The sequence below is a fragment of the Pseudophryne corroboree genome, chromosome 7, assembly GCF_028390025.1.
Source record: "Pseudophryne corroboree isolate aPseCor3 chromosome 7, aPseCor3.hap2, whole genome shotgun sequence".
Lineage (NCBI taxonomy): Eukaryota > Metazoa > Chordata > Amphibia > Anura > Myobatrachidae > Pseudophryne > Pseudophryne corroboree.
The window spans coordinates 232,356,163-232,371,105 of record NC_086450.1 but is presented as its reverse complement, the minus strand read 5'-3'; the positions used below and the strand labels follow the sequence as shown (position 1 = coordinate 232,371,105).

Below are 14,943 nucleotides of genomic sequence, written 5' to 3'. Positions count from 1 at the left end.
TTTTATAGTCTCTGATACTTTAGGATTATTTTGAATTTTTAATATCTAAAAATGCAACATATTACTCAATGCTGTACAATTTAAATAGTATTGTCAAGAAATATCATTCGCCTACAACAAAGCTGAGGTAAAGGTGAATTTAATGTAATGCTGGCCGTTCATTAGTATGACCCGCATTAGGGCCTTCATTCCGAGTTGTTCGCTCGCAAGCTGCTTTTAGCAGCTTTGCACACGCTTAGCCGCTGCCCACTGGGAGTGAATCTTAGCTTATCAAAATTGCGACCGAAAGATTCGCAATATTGCGAAAAGACTTCTCTGTGCAGTTTCTGAGTAGCTCGAGACTTACTCTTCCAGTGCGATCAGTTCAGTGCTTGTCGTTCCTGGTTTGACGTCACAAACACACCCAGCGTTCGCCCAGACACTCCTCCGTTTCTCCAGCCACTCCCGCGTTTTTCCCAGAAACTGTAGCGTTTTTTCACACACTCCCATAAAACGGCCAGTTTCCGCCCAGAAACACCCACTTCCTGTCAATCACATTACGATCACCAGAACGAAGAAAAAACCTTGTAATGCCGTGAGTAAATTACCTAACTGCATAGCAAATTTACTTGGCGCAGTCGCACTGCGGACATTGCGCATGCGCATTAGCGACTAATCACTCCGTTGCGAAAAAAAAATAACGAGCGATCAACTCGGAATGACCACCTAGATGCGGGTCGTACTAATGATCCCTCTGCCAGCCGCCAGGCACGCTTTTGAACCATACAATTTATCGTACCTCCGCAATTGCCGGGGGCTTGGATCGGCTGATCATATGTACAGCACATTTGATCAGCTGATGCGACCCGCGGGGCCACGCATCGTATCATATTCGCACTCATTAACATGCACGATGTGCATGCAGTGGGTCGAATGATAGGTCGATATTGTGTATTCGTACACAGTATCGACCTAGTGTATGGGCAGCATAGGACTTTCCAATTTCATCTGCAGTTACTAAGGCACCTTGCTGCTAAGATGTGTAATACATTCAGAATTCATGTCACAGGTAGAACACTTACCTTTGACATCATCAGTATAAACACCTTCGTGCTCTGTGTACTAAAGACCTCATCCCGTAAGGATCAGAGCTGGATTAAGGCTTTGGGAGGCCAGGGGTACTAAAGAGCATGGGGCCCCCATGGACTAAAATAAAAGTTATTTTATATATATATATATATATATATATATATATATATATATATATATACCCTGTTTATGCAGGATACTGGCAGCAGGCAGAGGCTCTCAGACATTTTCAGGGTGCAGGGGGCCACACAACAATGTGAAGGGAGGTAGATGGTACCACACACACATAAGGCAGGGGGGAGAGGGGCCACACACAGGGGGTGGGGGGGGCAGGGGCAAACACACACAGGGGGGCACAGGGGGCCACACACCAGAGTGAGGGGGTTAGTGGGTGCCAAACACACACAAGATGGGGTAGAGGGGCCACACACAGGGGGTGTCATACACACACAGGAGGCCATACACCAAGGTGAAAGGGGGGTAGTGGGTGCCACACACACATAAGACAGGGGTAGAGGGGCCACACACATGGGGTTGGGGGGGGGGGGCAGGAGGGCACAAGGTGTCATTCACACACACAGGGGGCCACATACCAGCTTGAGGGGTGTAGAGTGTGCCACACGTACATAAGGCACAGGGCTCTCTGGTCACTCACCGCGTGTAAGGCCCGTGGACCCAGGCACAGGCTGAAGAGGAGGCCGACGGCAGGCGGATCAGAGTGCTGGCTCCAATGCAGCACCATGGCACCGCACGGTAGTGTGAGGCTAGAGTCAAGGACACACCTGGATTGTGCCCGGTAACTGCTTCACCCCCCAACAAAGCGGCTGCTGGAGGAGGGATTCGGGCACCCACAATTCTTGCGACACAAGCGGCTGAAAGTGGTCATCGCTGACATCAGAGGCCCTCCTTATAAACACATGGACACGCCTGCATTTTTTCAGACACACCTAGAAAATGCCAGGTTTATGCCCAGAAATGCCGGCTTGCTTCCTGTCAGTCAAACAGCGGTTGCATTGCGATCACTAGCCGTATGCAATTTTGTGTCACTATTTTTGCTCACGCGTGCGCAATGTCGTTTGATAATCTGACAAATTTTTGCAATCCAACCTGAGTAAGACCCTAAGAGCCTGGTTCAGAGATGGACATAGGCGAAGCCGCGGAGGTGTCTATTGGCACCTTTATGCAAATTCCGCTACAAAGCCCTTCCCTGGTTTTCCTGGTGTACATACTTGCAAGGACTGAGATGCCCATTGTCAGTGTCCATAGGTGCTGAAATAGCGTTTGGTGCGTCTATAGCAGGTGCAGTTTCTCCATCCCTGTACACAGCCACTTACACACTCATTAGAGGGAGCATCTCCATGTGTCTGTGTAGCCACTTCCCAGTCACTGACCGGAACGCCCTGCACTTTTCCAAGACATTTCTAATGCCATGCATATCATTATCAACAGTGCCTTTGGGCACACACTCTGTGTAACTAGTAAGTAACGTCGGACTCTTTAGGGGGCAATGCATTCAGCTCTGAATCAGGCCTATGTGATTGTAGAGCAGTCACTTGTGGTCCTTTTATTGACTCTGCAGGGCGTTTCATCTGTGCATCACAGAAAGGCTTATTTACAAATGTAATAATGCCAACATCTAGAATTAAAGACATTGGGGGTCATTCAGATCTGATCGCTGGGATGCGTTTTTTGCTGCCCTGCAATCAGATAGTCGCCGCCTACAGAGGGAGGGTTAAATCGCTGTGCATGTGTGCAATCGCATTTGTAGCGGAGCTACACAAACTGATTTTGTGTGTGCACAGCCCAGGACTTACTCTTTCTGTATGATTCCTGCTGATCGGGGCCGGTCCTGGCGTCAGACACCCTCCCTGAAAACGCCTGAGCCGCCTGCGTTTTTCCGAACACTTCCGGAAAACGGTCACTTGCCACCCACAGACGGCCTCTTCTTGTCAATCTCCTTGCGAACCTAGTAAAAGCAAGTGAAGACCTCTAATGTGCTTAAAGTCAGTAGCAGCCCTTAGTCCCACAGATAAATCTTCACCGTGGTTTTAATAGACAATATATAACAAAATGGTGAAACCAAGTGGCGCAACTTTACACATTCAGTGATAACAAATTGGCTTACACAATAATGATGTACCAAGTACTTCCAAACTTCATATAGATAGTCATACACTTTCCCTTGGAAAATGAATCCTAGAAATAGAGAGGAACACAAAACATAGTGCAATCCTATTGCTAAAACATGTAGATCTTTATTTGTGACTGGTCCCACTCACGTGACGGAACAAGCAAATTTGCATGTAGAAATCAGAATTCTGAATATGCACGATTCCACTTCATAAATATGGAGAATATGTGTCCAACATATTTATGAAGTGGAATCGTGCATATTCATGTGAGTGGGACCAGTAACAAATAAAGATCGACATGTTTTATCAATAGGATTGCGCTATGTTTTGTTTTCCTCTCTATTTCTAGTATTCATTTTCCAAGGGAAAGTGTATGACTATCTATATGAAGTTTGGAAGTACTTGGTACATCATTATTGTGTAAGCCAATTTGTTATCACTGAATGTGTAAAGTTGCGCCACTTGGTTTCACCATTTTGTTATATAATCTCCTTGCGAACGCCCATGCGAATGGATTCTTCACAACATTCCAGCGCTGGGCACCGATGCCCGTTGCAGCCATGTGACGCGCAGGCACAGTGCGGTGCATACGCATGCACAGTTCGGATCTGATCGCCCGCTGTGCGAAAACGCACAGCAGCGATCAGATCTGAATTACCCCCTTTATTGCTTATGTCACATGTTTTTATGGGCAATTGAAGAGATTACTGCAGATAGATGGCACAGTAAGTACTGAATAGTAAGAGCATTGTGGTCCAGTTGGCAACCGTGTGATGATAAATAAAAACTAATATCACTTTCACACCGCCGCTTCAACCCGGGTTAATGGGTCATGACTCGCTGTGAAAGGGTACCCGAAAAATAACCTGGGTCCAGTGACCCAGGAACTAACTTGGGTAGCGAGCCGGGTTGGACCCTTTTACAGCATAGGGAGAGCCGGATCATGATGTCATCTCCAAGCGCCGGCAGAACAGTTAACACTGCACCAGTATGCAAATGGCGCCAACCCAGAAATAACCCGGGTTGGAGCCGCAGTGTGAACAGGGCCTGTCCCGTATTGGAACCGAGTTCCAAATCCCGGGTTGGGCCCGGGATTTTGGGCCTAATTCAGTAAGGATTGCAAATTCTTCTAATTAGCAGAATTTGCAATCCTTCTGTACTCATGCTGGGGGTCGCCTCCCCCCATTGACGAAACAGAAATTTTGGTCACATCGAAGAAATTAAATTAAGGTTGCCTCCTCCCGCACCTGCAGGAGGCCCACCACCATCTTACTGATTGAGGCAGCTGCATGTGACATTACGCAGCCGCTGTGATCACGCCCACGCCCCCCGTTTCCACAAAGCCGCCCCGTTTGCCTGGCGCCACCTCCACAATGCTTTAATTGACAGACAGAGGCGTCCACATTTTCTCGGCCCCCCACAGAAAATGCCGGTGCATGTGCAGGACGGGCACTGTGCATGCGCCTGCATCCTTTTAGCAATATTTGCGGTTGGATCACGTTGTGGGAGCCAACCTGAATTAGGCCCTTTGTTGTGAAAGTGGTATATATATTGCCACATTTAGAGCCAATGTGCTGTGATAGCCAGTTAAGTATGACAAGTACCAAAATTACGCCACAAGATTTAAATCAGCAATTATTATTTTACAGCAAAACCAGCCCCGTTTTTCCTTAAACAAATTGTCACTTCATAACTCGCAGCTAAATTTCACAACCCACAGACTATTACATATAGCCTATAGAGAGCGTCATCTGGTACAGAAACGGTTTCCTTACAGATCTTAGCTGGCTATTTTATTACTGCTTGTATGTAATAATCACCCGGTTATTTCTCCGATAAGGAATGTGCCACATGGTGAGGGGCTCTTCAGTGTTTACACAGGGGAAATGTCATTTGTGTTACACATGCTAGCAAATAATTACAGAAAGTACAAGCTTGAACAAAGCACTTAATTACATCCTGTTACAATGTTATTCAGCCTGCAGTAAATTAGAAGTAATCAAGCTGCAATGGGTAATTAGTGTGTATTTGCATGTTTAATACAGTAAACACAAGAGAGGGTGAAATTATAGATCCACCTTAGTACATAGAGTAATTATGTCACACGGCTTAACCTAATGATTTATATATCTGATATGTGTGACGTTTAGAAATTTTAAAATTAATTTGCGATATTGCTAATGTGTGACCTCAGACGTGGACGTCTATCTCTCCATAGAGAGCAGCATTGAGAAGATGCTAGTAGGTAAGGGATATTTACAGAGCTGGGTATGCTGTACCGGCGCTGGGGATCCCGGAGGTCAGTATACCGACCCAGTGCCTAATCGCGGTGGTGGATGGTTGCAACCCGGTGCACTGAGTCGTACCTGCGATGCATGCGCACATTCATACGTACGCTTCATGGGATAGATGAGCCAGGCTACAATACATATGTAAATAACAATCTACATTAATTTAACAATTGTTATCTGACTGAAAGTGATAATTAGCACAAAACATGGAGAGCGTAAATACAGGTTGTTGAAATGTTTTAATGCAATTTTTATATTTCCAGGATAATATAAACACAGCATGGTCCACTTTTACAGTAAAGCAGAGATCTATGGTACAGTAAATTAAATGTAAAATGAATCTCTGATAAGAGTGGATGGCGGTCATTAGGTCGACATGAGGTAGGTCGACATACATTGGGTCGACCACGTTTGGTCGACATGGTCATTAGGTCGACATGGAAAAAGGTCTACATGAGTTACTAAAAATAATTTAGAAATGTATTCATTTAGATATTTGCTGAGTAAATGGTATAAGCTCTTGCTGCAAATATGAAATGAATTATACGTATATTGGTAATGATATTCTCATTATAAGCAATTACGGCATATTTTCATTCGTTAAAATACTTTACATCTCATACAGTGCATGCTTACATAGCGGCTCCAGGTGGTTTATGGGATAATACGTAATCTTCGTAGCTGGAGGGAGGGAGGAGGGAAATAAAGCTGTAGGTGAGACTGGCAAATGCTTCAGATATTAGGCAAGTGCTAAAACCAGGTTTAGGGAATAATAATGTAAGCAATAGAACAACTTTTATTTACAACATATCATTTTGGTTGTTTAGTTCTCATCTGCAGTGTTAAAGAACTTGTGTCCCTGGTAGAAGGGAGAGCAATGATCTCTGTTTCTGTGTAAGTACAGGTATATGTTACATAGACAGAGGCTCATTTCTTGTAACAACTGCAGCTGTAAAACCATGTTGCGGCATTATGTGATAATTTTATGCATGGCTAATTTATCAGAATATCTAACTTTCATTTTACATTAAAGATGTTGGGTACAAAATCCCGCCAGTCAGGATCCTGACAGCAAGAATGCCGACAATGGCCTTTTATACCGCACTACAATGAGCAGGTCCAGGGGCATACCTAGATATATTGTGGGGCCCCAAGGAAAAAGTTTGAATGGACCCCTACGTACCACCCAATGGCAGAAAAATGTAAATAACACATGTAACTTTGACAGGGAAGGTGGCCCCCTCTCAGCCCTAGGCCCCATAGCAGCTGCACTCTCTGCCCCTATGGTAGCTACGCCCTTGCGCTGTCGGTATTCTGACTGTCAGGATTTCTATTGCCAGGATCCTGACCTCATCCCCATTAAAGTACTGTGTAAGCAGAAATATGTGTTATTCACGTGTTAATGTACTGCGTTTTCCATGTTTCTGTGTGAGATGTTCTGCACTAAATACTAATGTGTCTATAGACAGAGGAATGTTCTGCAGATACAAAATGTGAGGAAGGGGATTATACAGTAGATCCATCTTATTGGCTCTAAGGATAATCTTGTAGCGTGGTCCCGCCTCCCGCTGCAATATGTAATTAATTGCTGCATTTTTCAGAGGTGGGGAGGAGATGGTACTATTCATGGAGCCAGTCCCCCACAGTTGCCCCTGTGACCTTTCCCTCCTGTAAGGCCGACTCAGAGAGTCGACAACTATGATCCACATCCATCTCAATGTACAGTATAATAGAAAAAGCTCCCAAGTGTTCGGATTTACAGGTTAATATAGTGGCTCCCAAACTTTTCCGAACCACAGCGCCCTAGTATCAGTCATGGCAGCCCTAGACCAAACGTTTCTTACTGAGAAACTTAGAAAAAAATAATAAATTCAGTAAATTGGGTTTATATTAATTATCAGTTATGTGGTTGGGGACAAGATTTGCTTGTGTTTTGTCCACATATGTATGATTGACAGCCACCAGCACTGGTTTCCCCTATTACATTTACCATTTGTCCTGTACCATCAATCCCGGGCACCCCTGCAAGTGTTCTGAGGCCTCCCAGGGTGCCATGGTAAACAGTTTGAGAACCCCTGAGTTAATATGTTACATTTTTGGAGGCAGCTCCAGTTTATAAAGTGGAAACTGGCTTTCCCAATTTGCTATGAATATATTTACTGACAGAAATAAGCTTTGCTTTCTTAAAACACAGAACACATTTTCTTGTTTGCTCAGACGGAAGTTCATACTTCTGTTTACTGACCGTTGTTCTCTGGCTTCTACTTAACATTTATCATTGCAAATGAAAACCAGACTGAGTGTTAGCGACAAATGAAGGATTCTATCTGTCACATTTTGTCTCCTTCAATAGCCCAGTCTTGTCCGGTAAAAACTATCACCAGAATGCAGGTTTGTTTTTAAGTTCTAATGCAACAACATAGCAGAGTAAAGTCAAGGCTTTAATGTGCCTTGAAATTTATAAAGATAGTGTCATTGGTAAAAGGATATAACATGGCTCATCACCTACACATAGGTGAGGCAGCTGTTGTGCTTCCTTAGGACTCATTGATATCACTGGTTCCCATTAAAGTGATCAGCTGCATCCTCATAAATATCAGCACAGAAAAAGGGGATGACGGGAACTTTTTATTTAATTCTGACATTTCTAACAGCCGGCAAGTGTGTTGCAATTTGCAATAGGTGCAATTAATCTGATGAATTAAATGCACACGGTGAGATCCTTGCTATGCCTGATGTTGACTATGCGATTTCCCTTGAACTCCCCCAGAGCCTAGATAGCACAGATTTTGACTATCTGTACTCTCGATTTTGTCTTTGTACGATTTTGACTAAAGGGGGGTACACACGGAGAGATCCGTGTTTAAAATCTAAGCAATCTGACTAGATTGCTTAGATTTTAAGCAGGGATCTGTCGTGTGTATGCTCTGCACACATCTCTCCCCCCTGTGCTGAGCGGGGGGAGAGATGTGTGTAGAGCGGTCTGTGTTAAGATCGCTCAGCACACATCTCTCCCATCAGTACTTCCCTTAAGTGACAATTTTGACTATACTCTGTACTAGATAGTACACTAGATAGTCAAGATTGACTTGCCTGTACAGTCTAGCTAGCCTTGCCATACCGACCCTGCAGGAGTGCGCTTCTGGATATAATTGGTATCGCAAGCTGCCTAACACCTTGAGATGTGCACTAACTTTCCTTAAGATTTTAACTATATAGTCAAAATCTTACAGATTTATCTCACCGTGTGTATACACCTTTAGGGAAATGCAATACCCTGCAAGTCAGTCTGTTACATCCCCCCAGTCTTCTGTTGTTACTGAAAATGTAAAATGTTAATTAATACCTGTAATACAAAAAAAAATCATTAAACCCCATTAAAATGAGCTGTACACATATACACAAATAACAGACTGTATAGTAATATAAAATGTGTGAGTTTAAGGCGTTCTATAGGAAGGTAAAAGCTTTTGGAGCTCACATTATAATATTTAGGGCTCATATTAAAATCTATGTAGTATCAAAGCACAATTATATTTCTTTTTAACATGTTTATTTCCGTCAGAATTGGTTTCATTACTTTCCTGTATCCAAAAATGTGCTGTATGTTTCTTATCTTATTATCTGCCACTTGTTTTTCTTCTGAAATTACTCCCTTCTCCCTCCTTCAAACTACACCTTTACTTTTCCATCTGCTAAACATTGCATGGCGACGCAGAGGTAGAGTTGTTAGAATTGCCGCTTCATTGCACTTGGGCCATGGGTTCTGTTCTAGCTAAAGCAGTGCTACTTGTGTGGGTTTCCAGATGTTAGTAACCCAACATTCCCTGTAAAGCACTGTGTAATCTGTTGGCACAATATAAATAAGTGTAATAAATAAATAAATAATTGTGCTCAGATTATCCTCTCATCTACCAGGAATATGAGGGTGGTGCAGCTGTAAAGTGAGAATGAATAATCCGTTATAGAGATTGGAAGCATGAGGTATGCATCGCAATGCTGTCTAGCCAGTTCTTGTCTTTTCAATATGGCCGGTTTTCCCAGAAACCAGCACCTCTACATCATTTCTGGCTGGAAATGATTATTATTATTATTATTATTATTATCATCCTTTATTTATATGGAGCCACAAGGGATCTGCAGCGCCCATTACACAGTACATAATCAAATTACTGCGATCTGTAGATGAAGGACTTTTAGCAGTACCTAGAATCTCCCGTAATTCATCTGGGGGTCGAGCTTTTAGTCATGCGGCTCCGACTCTATGGACTCACTTCCCCCGAACAGTGCGAGAGGCTCCAACTATAGAATACTTCAAAAGTAGACTCAAGACCTTCCTGTTTACTGAAGCATTTCCATAATGTCCCTTTTAGTATCTTCATGCTTCTGTATTTTATGAAAATGTACTTCATAATTTTCTGTACTATATTATGCTATGTATCTGTTAAGCGCCTTGAGTACTGTTGGAGAAAGAGCGCTACATAAATAAAATTATTATTATTATTATTATTATTAAATGAGCAAACAAGAAAACAGCACTTACAGTTCAAGACAATATAGAACATATAGAAAACCCAGGGTTAGGTGTCATCAAGGGGAGTAAGGAGTATAAGATTGTGTAAATAAGAAAAGGAAAGGCACATGAGGAAAGAAGTCCCTGCTCTTGCGAGCTTGCAATCTAAAAGGTGAGGTGCTAACAGACCGGGGTGACACAGAAGGGGTAGACACTGAGCATAGACAAGAGGGTTAGGAGGAGAGTTGGATGGGTTTGGTGAAGAAGTGGGTCTCGAGAGCTTGTTTGAAGTTTTGTAGAGAGGTGGAGAGTTGGATGTGGAGAGGTAGAGAATTCCACAGATAGGGAGCAGCACGTGCAAAATCTTGTAGGTAGGCGTGGGAGGAGGTAATCAGTTGGCAGGAGAGACTGCGTGCACTAGCAGAGCAAAGAGGACGGGTGGGAATGTAAAGAGAGATAAGGTCAGAGCTGTAAGAGGGAGAAGAGTCGGTGAGGGCTTTGTAGGTGACTGTGAGAAGCTTGAATTGGATTCTGAATGGGAAGGGTGCCAGTGAAGGTCCTGCAAGAGAGGGGATGTGGATGTAGTATGTTTGGTGAGGAAGATGAGATGGGCAGCAGCATTGAGGATAGGTTGGAGTGAAGAAAGGCATTTTTGAGGGAGTACAGATAGGAGGAGATTGCAGTAGTCCAATCTGGAGATGACCAGTGAGTGGATGAGGGTCTTAGTAGCGTCCTGAGTGAGAAGGGGTCTGATCCTAGAGTTGTTTTTGAGATGGAAATGGCTGGTTTGTGAGAGGTACTGAATGTGTGGTTTGAAGGAGAGGGAGGAGTCAAGGATTACTCCGAGACATCGCACTTGGGGGCTAGAAGAGATAGTTGTGCCATCAATGGATAATGAAATTGTGGGAGGTGAGGTTATGCGGCAGGGAGGGAAGATGATCAGCTCAGTATTCGACATGTTAAGTTTAAGAAAGCGCTGGGACATCCAGGAGGAGATAGCAGAGAGACAGTTGGAGATACGAGTGAGGAGAGCAGGGGAGAGGTCAGGGGAGGAAAGGTAGATTTGAGTATCATCAGCGTAGAGATATTTTAAGTCAAAAGAGCTAATGAGCTCACCTAATGAGGATGTGTAGAGAGAGAAAAGGAGAGGCCCGAGAACAGCTACTGTTAGAGGAAGCTTGTTCAGAGCAGAAAAGAGAGAGAATAGGAGAGAGCAGCGTGTCAAGCAGGGAAGATAGGGAAGTGGTGTCAATAGCCTCAATGTTACGCTTTTTGATGGTAGTCTTAGGTGGTAAAGATGGAGAAGCAGATAGAGATAGGTTAAAAGTGAGCAGGTGATGGTCGGAGAGGGGGAACAGGGAGTTGGAGAAATCAGAAAGATCACAGCGGTGAGTGAAGACCAGATCCAGTGAGCTTCCACTCACATGGGAGGGGGAGGAGGTCCACTGGGAGAAACCAAGAGAAGAGGTGAGGTTAAGGAGTTTAGAGGCAGGTGATTTTGTGGGGTTATCTACAGGGATGTTGAAATCACCTAGGATAATGGCTGGAATGTCAGAAGAGAGGAAATGAGGAAGCCAGGAAGCAAAGTTGTCAAGGAATTTGGAGGGAAGTTTTATTCTTACCTACTGTTACAGAGGATCGGCGTATTGGTCGACATACCATGACCTTTAAGCATGGGCGCCTACAACAGCATCCCCCGGTGGGCCCTTCATTAGTGTTCACTCTAGGAGTGAAAAGGGGCAGGGCGCTGGACTCCGGTGGGCTTCGCCGCGCGCGTCCGAAATGGGGGCGTGGCCACGCAAATTAGGGGGCGTGGCCACGCCGACGTCATTTTAGGGGGCGGTGCGGCCCACAGACGCTACTATAGAGAGCGTCTGTGGCCGGCGACGTCACTGTTGGGGGCGTGCCCAGCACCTCCGTCGGTGCTGGGCTTCCCCCAGCCCTCTCCCAATGCGTGAATGGATGCCGCGCGCATGCGCACGGCATCTATACACGCCGGGAGGGCAGGGAGCGGGCAGCTGTTCTAGCAGCGCGCCGCAAAAGGGGCAGGGCGGGTTTTGCCTGCTAAAAAACGGGCAGGGTGCGGCGCCCTGCTAAAACAGCCTAGAGTGAACACTACTTCATGCCCCAGTCCGACACTGGTTATATGTCACTTTTATTACTGTTGTTGTAACACAGCACTTGTCTAGGTCAAATGTTTTGGGTGTAGTTCTATGATCTTATAAGAGATTTGTATATACTGCTTTACCATTTAATTTTAATTATCAGTTATTTATTTAGGCAATATAAGATTGTTGATGATGATAGTTATGTCACCCGATTCCTCCTATGGGCAGCATCTCAGCCGTTTGAGAGTGTAGAATATAAAATGGCTTAACTGAAAGGATTACAGTATAAAGGGACTCTAGTATAGAGGTAATGAGAGAGATTGGGTGTGAAGTCTCCTAGATTGTATCTCTGGAGCCATTGTTTAACCTTTCAGTCAGACTCTGTATAGTGTAACATAAGATTGCAGAGTTCTGTTATGATCGTATATAACATTTCTGAGTTATGGACTAGTAGCTGCTAGTTCCCCCAGACCCGTAAGTGTGATAGACATGGTGATGTTGCTACAACCCATTTAATTCCCATTAATTTCTCAGTTCTGCTGGTTCCAGCTGCTCAGCTTCACTTTACATCTGTGTAAAACAACTGGGCACCGGTATGATTTTGTGCCAACATGCAGTCTTCTGGACTCTCTACACTACAACTGCCCCTTACGCTTTAGTGCCATCTGCCATCCCTCCAGACTACTGTGCTCTCCTTGTAACAGCTCCTTTTATTACTTCTAAATTGGACTACTTGTAGTATTTACGTGTGTGTGTGTGTGTGTGTGTGTGTGTGTGTGTGTGTGTGTGTGTGTGTGTGTGTGTATATTGAAATATTCTCCAGGTTATAAAGTATAAAGGACATTTTGCAGAACATGAAAACTTTGGGTTGAATTCAATCTTGAAACAGACAGTGCCCAGAGCTATTCAGTTATAGCCCATGAAAAGCCGGCAAGCTGCCTCCTCCTGGGGCACGGACAGAAATCCGTGTTAAATTGGGCTTTATCCCCTTATCGCAGCTGCCGCAAACACGTTAACCCATAGCACTGGTTGCATATTCTGGGATCTGTGGGTGTCGTGCGATAGCTGCAGATTTCCACATGAAGAAAAGGGCTTATAATTGATTAACTCCAGGCATAAAAGTCCAAGGCTACAAACCTTTTCCTCGCACGGTAAGATATCAAGGCTAATTGAATCTGGCCCGCTGAATTGCAAAATGTGTTACAAACCTTTGTAGATTGACCTAATGTATTTTATAATATATATTGTATGAGTGTCTGTGCAATAAATGGCGTGCTCTTATGCAGACAACAAAGGACTGGACAGACAATCTATTACATTATATGTTGTGTTTTACTTGTACGGAAGGAAGAAGTGAGATTACAATGCTTATAAATATAGAGGCAGAATTCGGTAAGAGGAGTGAAACATTCGTCGTGTATAATAAGGGTGTGTTCATGCAAAAGCATCTCATGTATAACAACAACAAAGGCAGTCACGTGCCTGATAGGCTTATAACCAGCAGGTGCTTGAACCCTAGGGAAGAATCCGCACTAATGATAACAATCGCCAGGTACTTAGGATACTGTAGGCAGCATTCATAGTGATACCCCTGGCTCATAGTGAATGTATAGGCTGCATTTTAAGTAATATCACAGTTACCGGTGAGTTGATATACTACATTCCCAGAACGACTTTCTACAATGCATGTATTGTACACTTTTATTTTGTACTATACAGTATGTTATTACTAGAGTATGTTATCTAATGAGAATGGCCTTATCAGATCAGATGAGGGGGGAAGCTGTCAGAAAATGGAAAGGCAAGTCATCACGCTATGGCTGTCGGGGCAATATGAGACAGGCCAATTGCCTACATAACATGTAATAAAACCATCAATATGAACAGTCCTTCCAGCAACTTCGTCTATGTACATTGAAGGTACAGAACAAATAAGGTTGAACGATCATTGTCTCCCAAATATTCTATGTACCTTTAACACTAACTCATGTTTTGTCTGCTCCATTCACAGCCCCCCAAGTCTCAGTGGAAGTCCTGTTATTTCTGACATCTCCCTAATCCGCCTGTCTCCTCACCCAGTGAGCACCACAGAATTCAGCCACGCTCACCATTATGTGAGTCCCCACATGGAACATTACCTGAGGTCTGTCCACAGTAGCCCCACCTTGTCCATGATCTCTGCAGCCAGGGGGCTCAGCCCAGCTGAAGGTAAGTTAATTGGTGTACACCTCTATCCCCCACTTCCCTACCGCCACTAATTTTTCCTGCTCTTCCTATCTAAACTCTTTTATATAACATTGTTTGTGTTATACTCCCTATGTCCAAAATGTTTGGGGACACATACTGTAAGAAACTGAAAATAGGCTTTCAGGGTAAGTTCAAAAACAATTTATATGATGCAGACACACTTAAAATAAATTTTGCTGACATACACTTGGATTATATTAATTTGAAACTTTGTTTATTTTAATTTTGAGCTCATGACTCATGAAAGTCATGTGCCCTGGGCGAAACAAGGCACACTGCACCATCAAAGAAGTTTTAGTGCTGTACCATCACTATTTTTTACTTTAAGTTTTACGCTTTACATATAACAATGTAGCCATTATATGATATTGCATTAAATCAGGGTAGAGTGGACATCTTTTGAGTCCAAAGCCACTTGTCCTTCCTGACACTACCTGATTACCCTTTATACTAAGCAAAATACTGTATACAAAAATTCAGTAATAAGGGAACATTTACCAATTGAATCCACTTTAAATGACCTTGTGGCCCAGGTTTTGGATCCCAAACCAAATTAAGTAAATATAAGCAGACACAAAATAATG

At 43.8% G+C, this 14,943-nt stretch overlaps 1 protein-coding gene across 1 annotated transcript in view; it reads left to right on the top strand.

Annotated features, from left to right (window-relative positions):
• GLI2 (GLI family zinc finger 2) overlaps positions 1–14,943 on the top strand; it is a 315,208-nt gene that overhangs the window by 224,941 nt on the left and 75,324 nt on the right. The window contains exon 4 of the mRNA XM_063934031.1: positions 14,124–14,320. Coding sequence (XP_063790101.1) covers positions 14,124–14,320 — 197 coding nt within the window. The remainder of the gene's footprint in view (positions 1–14,123; positions 14,321–14,943) is intronic.